At 27.7% G+C, this 6,448-nt stretch overlaps 3 protein-coding genes across 3 annotated transcripts in view; 2 read left to right on the top strand and 1 right to left on the bottom strand.

Annotated features, from left to right (window-relative positions):
* Nucleotides 1–2,294, bottom strand: part of LOC119676286 (gamma-aminobutyric acid type B receptor subunit 2-like) — a 3,716-nt gene extending 1,422 nt beyond the window's left edge. Inside the window, exons 1-4 of the mRNA XM_038087525.1 lie at nucleotides 2,239–2,294; nucleotides 451–584; nucleotides 290–393; nucleotides 18–218 (exon numbers count right to left, since the gene is read on the bottom strand). Coding sequence (XP_037943453.1) covers nucleotides 18–218; nucleotides 290–393; nucleotides 451–584; nucleotides 2,239–2,294 — 495 coding nt within the window. The remainder of the gene's footprint in view (nucleotides 1–17; nucleotides 219–289; nucleotides 394–450; nucleotides 585–2,238) is intronic.
* Nucleotides 2,295–3,839: 1,545 nt separating this feature from the next.
* LOC119676285 (cyclin-dependent kinase 20-like) lies at nucleotides 3,840–5,031 on the top strand. The gene is made up of 5 exons (XM_038087524.1): nucleotides 3,840–4,040; nucleotides 4,101–4,289; nucleotides 4,418–4,657; nucleotides 4,723–4,829; nucleotides 4,893–5,031. Exons 1-5 carry the CDS (start codon nucleotides 3,840–3,842, stop codon nucleotides 5,029–5,031), a joined length of 876 nt encoding a protein of 291 aa, XP_037943452.1.
* An 870-nt stretch (nucleotides 5,032–5,901) lies between these two features.
* Nucleotides 5,902–6,444, top strand: LOC119677857 (DNA-directed RNA polymerase I subunit RPA12-like). The gene is made up of 3 exons (XM_038089414.1): nucleotides 5,902–6,052; nucleotides 6,111–6,333; nucleotides 6,402–6,444. Exons 1-3 carry the CDS (start codon nucleotides 5,935–5,937, stop codon nucleotides 6,424–6,426), a joined length of 366 nt encoding a protein of 121 aa, XP_037945342.1. The 5' UTR covers nucleotides 5,902–5,934; the 3' UTR covers nucleotides 6,427–6,444.
* The last annotated feature ends 4 nt before the right edge of the window (nucleotides 6,445–6,448 follow it).

Below are 6,448 nucleotides of genomic sequence, written 5' to 3'. Positions count from 1 at the left end.
GCATTTTCCGAGGGTACTACACGAAAAAAATTAGGAAATGCATCCTTCGTAAACATAGGATGCGTATCTGCGTATGAAAGCTGTGTCAGATGCCAATGTTTACTAGCCTTCGCAATCGGATCAGTTACATGGGTGCAAGCTGCACCAAATAACATAAGTTTATTGGGACCTGAGTGCATCATATCAAAAAATGATTTTACACCCACCGCAGCATTGCACTATAAATATATAAAAAATATATGTATAAATATGTTAAAAAAACTTTATTATTTATCAGTCATTTGAATACCTCTGTATCATTCCACCACATATGTAAACGATAATTAGTTAATATTCTTGGATGCTCATTTACATGCGATAAAGCCAATTTAACACTTGGCATAACACCACGTCCTTTAAAGATTATATTTTCTAGTTTACAAAATTTTGGAAATATAGTTATTTTGTTACCAGTTTCTGAATTCTCAACTCCATCGCCATATGGGAAAAATCCTGCTATGTAGACATCAGAACGTTTTGCAGTACGAGCATATATTTCATTCCAAGTGAATATGAGAAGTGCAATTACCACCAAAGTTTTCATGCTGAAAAATATGAAATTATTTTTCACAGATATGTTAATAATTATTATTATTATTATTATTATTATTATTATTATTATTATTATTATTATTATTATTATTAAATATTATTATTATTAAATATTATTATTATTAAATATTATTATTATTAAATATTATTATTATTAAAGCCGTCGTCAAGAATTAATTAAAAATTTATTAGCTTTTGAAAGCGATTGTCATACTCGTATTACAGTGAGAAATATTTCCAAAAACTTTTCACAACCACTATTTGAATTAAGCGATTTGTATGCAATGATAAACCTCAATCTTAACCTTTTCATTATCATTTGTCATAAACTTCCAATAACTAAACCTTTCACTTGAATATATCTTCATTGTGATAATAAATGTTCCACAGATTTTAGTTATGCTTCATTGAAGGTGACAGAACACAAAATAAAGATTTATATTGGCATGAAACGTGACAATATCACCCATAACATCTACACAGATTAATCAAAAACGACGAACGTATAATTCATATTATACCACATCACTTTTTCCACAAAGCATTGAAACCATAGAAATATTAGCTGCGAATAGACGGGTATATATGTTATCAAGTTTTTTATATATATTTTTTATATATATGTTATATGTTTTTTGTTATCAAACCATAAAGACTAAAAGAGATTTTGAAACATATCTGATGTTCTATGCTCTGCTGTAGGCATCTTACATGTTAAAGGTCTAGGGACAGCTAGTCAGATTAGTCTAACTTAATCTAAAGATTTATGTTACAGACGAAACTATATTAATATTGCATTCTGGGAATCTAATTCTTACTCTTTACACAGATAAATTATTTTTGAAAACCAAATACACAAAAACAAATATTCTAGGAGAGACATGAATTATATCATAAGTTGTGATGATATGTTATGAATTGAATTCAAGCCATCTTTACAAAGAAACGGTTTTTTTCTGGTTCTACTAAATAGCACCATAGCATATTGCAGAAGCAAATATTTAATAAAAAAATATCCACATATTAAAGACGAGATATACCTTACCTCTGTCTATATTATTTATTCATTACTATGCTTATTTTCTGAAGTTCTTATATATATATATTATATAATATACCTATGTATTAATATTAATAATTTGATTCTTATTTAGATCTCTATTATTTAGATCTATTACTCGTGCCGATTTCTATTATATTAATTTTCAGGTTTAACGTAACAGTGTTAGTTTATATTCCATTTATTCTATAATTGTTAAGTGATTCTACATTTATATTTAGTAGAATAGATTGAGATTTATGTTCCCAATAGAGTTCCTTCTAACTGTTTCGCTTACTGCCAGGTACAAAAGTATGTTCAAAGAGGAGCCATGTAACTGTGTTTAGAGCCAAATTTTACTTTTAATATACATATACTCTTGAAAATTACATTTTTCAGTATTTCTATATATTCAGTATTTCTATATTTAAAAAAACGTTTCTTTGTTAAATATATTGTTTCCAAAAATATTGTTTCCAATATCATTAACAGTTTCACAACTTCTGTAAACCGAAATAGATCTTTAATATAGTAACCAGTCCTACCCGAACATAATTCGAATGGTCTGACAAAGACTTGATTTGTTTCGTTGTTGATTACTTATTTACCTTCTGCTTGTTTTCTTGATCAAATGCGAGTTAGTGTCTAAAGCACTTTGATTCATAAGTGTCTGTGACTATTTAGATAATCCATTTTAATAAGAGCTCCGTTGAATTCTGATAATAACTTATTTATCGACAAGATTAATAATTTCTGCTATAGAACCTATTTCTAGCTCATAGCAAAGCACGGATTATAATTAGAACTCTCATCACCAGCCATAGAGGGTATTCTGGTACATCAGACATTTTTTTAAAATTAATTCATCATAGAAGATTAAAGTTGCTGAGTAGCGACCTAGTTAAAATAATTTTCTGGTGGATAAAGACATAACGTTTTGATGAAGTTCATTTCATTAATCTTTAAAAAGGAGTAAGGGTGTGGAAATAGATAATATTTTTTTCGCTTAAAACAAACGAAACTAATTCTTCTCTGAAACCTAAGTTTCTATATGTTTTCAGATTAAATCTTTGTCAAAGTCGATAAAAAATGCACCAATTTTAAAATAATAATTCCATGCTCAATGTTGGAATTATAAATAATCTTGTCACAATTAAACACTTTGGGAATACACTTCCAAAAAATGGTTTCTTAAAACTGTCAAACAAATTTTGTCACACATTGAATAGCACATATGTACGATTAATTTTTCAATCTTTTTATCATAACAGATTCTGAAAGAGATTCTGATTATCAGAGATATTAGACCCTTTTATTTATACCAACATTGTACCTTTAATTTGGCTTAATTGTATATGCTTTTCGTTTGTTGGGTTTTGGGTGTGTATATAATGTGTATCCCCCAATATCTGTATAATCGAACCATTTTTCTTTTCAATTATAATAAAACTTTTTAAAAATCAATGATTTAAACTTATGTCTTTACACGTTTTCATTTAAAATTTATTTAATAAAATTTCAAGGTATTTTATATTTAAAATAAAATATTACTTGTAATTTAAATTATTGATTTTTATCAAGGATGTCGAAATTATTAAAAACTTTAATCATTCACTTGTTTTTGATACTCAACAATATTTAAATAAAAATTGATATAACATGGATGTTACTTACATTACTATTATAAGTTTTATATAATTTTTCTTTAAAACATCTTTTAATATAAAATTTTGATCCGAGTTCTCATTGCGAAGTGTCTGAAAATTTCTGTATCTTACAACCTTTGGTAAGTTTCAAGTACAGAGGATATTATAGCTTTATTGGACATGCGTTAAAATTTGACAAATCCTTTTGGACCACATTCATAATAAAATCAAAATATCGTAAATAATCTAAACAGTTGACCGGTTTTTTAAAAATCACTTTTTGTTTTCATGACAGTCTTCGTAAACAAAGAGTTTTGAGGGTTGTTCTTAGGTCTATGAACCCATATATAAGATTAGAAAGTAAATTTGTGTTAGTTGAAGTGAAATTGAAAAAATTACCGGATCTATGTGTACATTGTTGTCCTAGTAACGACTTTGAGTTGAAAACATAAACAACTAAAATTTTTTATCGACAAATAATTGATATGCAATTCAATTTGCAATTATATTGTTAAAAAATTAAATTTGTAATATAACGCTGTTGATTTGAAATATATAAAACAATGGAAGATTATGCTCCAGGTCGTTATAAAATGCTAGAAAAAATAGGCGAGGGAGTGCATGGATTCGTTTTCAAAGCTATCGATTTACATCGTAATAAAGAAGTGGCTATCAAAAAAGTTGCATTAAAAAATAAATTTGGAAATATTTCATTGAGCACTTTGCGAGAAATCAAAACTTTACAATTATGTAAATCAGATAATGTAAATAAAAAGTTTATACAGATAATAGTGACAATTATACAAAATTCTAGTATCTTTTAGATAATAACTATTATTGACATATATCCAGACCTTATTGGATTGTCTTTAGTGCTTGAATATATGCCAGATACCCTGTATGCCAAACTTAAAAACGAAGCAAGCCCCTTAAGCAGGCAACAAGTACGAAAATTCTCGTTGATGATGATGAAGGGTATTGAGTATTTGCACGGACTTGGTATTATGCATAGGGTAAGTTGTAAAATAGGTGTTAGATTATAACTATTTATAATTATCTATTAAATTATTAATTAATATTTTTAAAAGACAACAACAGCCTATTCAGTTATTAGTAACTATATTATATTGTTTGTTTGTAGGATATAAAACCAGCCAATCTTCTTATCAGCCAAAATGATGTTTTGAAAATTGCAGATTTTGGACTTGCACGTCTGTATTTTTCAGAAGAGGAAGATAAATTGTATTCTCCGCAAGTGTCTACACGTTGGTATCGAGCACCTGAAATTTTATGGGGCAGTCAGAAATATACACCTGGTGTGGATATATGGGCAGCAGGATGTGTTATAGCTGAAATGTTAAGAGGAGTTCCTTTATTCGCTGTACGTCAATTGTTGTAAATTGTTGTTGTACTTTTCTGTTAAAAAAGTTATATATTACCTATTAGGGTACGACTGACATTGAACAGCTTGCTTTAGTCATAAGAACGCTAGGTAGTCCGCAACTGAATGAATGGCCTGAACTTAAATCTTTGCCAGATTTCAATAAAATACGGTAACAAATTTAGAATTGAGATATTTTAATAATATAATTTTAAAAGAATATTTAATTGTATAGATTTCCTAATGCAGTTGGAATTCATTGGGATAACTTATTTCCTAGTTGTACACATGCAGTTGAAATTAATTTGGTATCAAATTTAGTTGTATATAATCCAAAAAATCGACTTAAGGCTTCTGAGGTAAATATCAGATGATATAGGTATGATTTTATGTAGACATATATTTTTCAGGCTAAAAGACATGAATATTTTAGATGAAATTAAATTATAAAATCCATATTAACATGTTCGGGATATATAAGTATATATAAGTATATGCTCAAATAATTTTTCGAATATTATTTAAAAATGGAAGAATAATATTTGCAATTTTACTAAGTTTTACTTTGTTGAAACTAATTACTAACAAGGTTCATAGATATTATCTATGTATAAAAAATAAAATCTACGTATACAAATAAAATTTAATACCTAACTTTTATATTTAATCTTTGAATTAAATTATTATAACTTTTATCTTTACATGTTATCCTAACTCCGACATAAGCTAGTAAAAGCAGTTAAACTTAAAGTAGTCTTACAAAAAAGGATCGTACTCAACACATTGGGTATAGAGTGTTATGTATAATATTACAATGAGTTTAAAATGTCTGCTGTGTTATGTTATTTAGTGCATAAATTAGAAATATGGAAAATAGAAATTGTATTAAAAGAAAGAAAACTATTCGCACAGTATTGCTTTTTCTGATATTGCAAATTGCCTCGTTTTAGACAGTATTAATATTATCTTTGATGTTTGTGTTGCTCACATAAACACCCAATATAATATCGGGAAATAAACAAAAAAATTTTATATGCGAAACTATTTAACTTGGAAATGATTTCTGTATACTTAAGTGTTTGGGTTTTACACAAATTTTAAATTGCTTATGTATAGTTCAATATACCCCAGTCAAGTGCTTCCAGAATAGCAGACACAAAATTTTTAATTTTTTAATACAACCCTGTTTGGTTTATATAAAAAGACATAAGGTAACCTTAATTAATAGTAATAATAAATCAAGTTGTGCCACACTACTAAATTCTTTTCAATTAAAAATGGATATGTTTAAAACACACCCGGGATTTTGTCCAACATGTGGCTCAATATTTCCACCACTTCGGCCAACTGAAAATGTTACATGTTATAACTGCAAAAAGGTTTTCAGCCCAGATGGTAATATTTGATTTTATTTCTTTAAATAAATTTTGAACCATATTGCGTTTGATTTTAGTTTTAGGAGAACAGGAAATTGAATATACTATACATTTTAATACATACGACCCAAAGAAACTAAGTTGTAAGCCGGAAAGTGTAAACAAGAGCGAGGAGCCAAGTGGTCCTATTGTTGAACGAAAATGCTCACAATGTGGACATGACAAAATGTCATATGCGACATTACAATTACGTTCTGCGGATGAAGGACAAACAGTTTTCTTTACATGTCTGAAATGCAGGTATGCATTATATTGGAAGTATATATTAGTAGATCAAAATAAGCAAAACTTTATATATTTCTTTATAGGTTTAAGGAATCTGAGAACTCATAGGCTGTTTGAAATAGTATTTATT

Source organism: Teleopsis dalmanni, chromosome 2, assembly GCF_002237135.1.
Source record: "Teleopsis dalmanni isolate 2A chromosome 2, ASM223713v2, whole genome shotgun sequence".
Taxonomy (NCBI): domain Eukaryota; kingdom Metazoa; phylum Arthropoda; class Insecta; order Diptera; family Diopsidae; genus Teleopsis; species Teleopsis dalmanni.
This window is presented reverse-complemented; position numbering and strand designations above follow the sequence as displayed.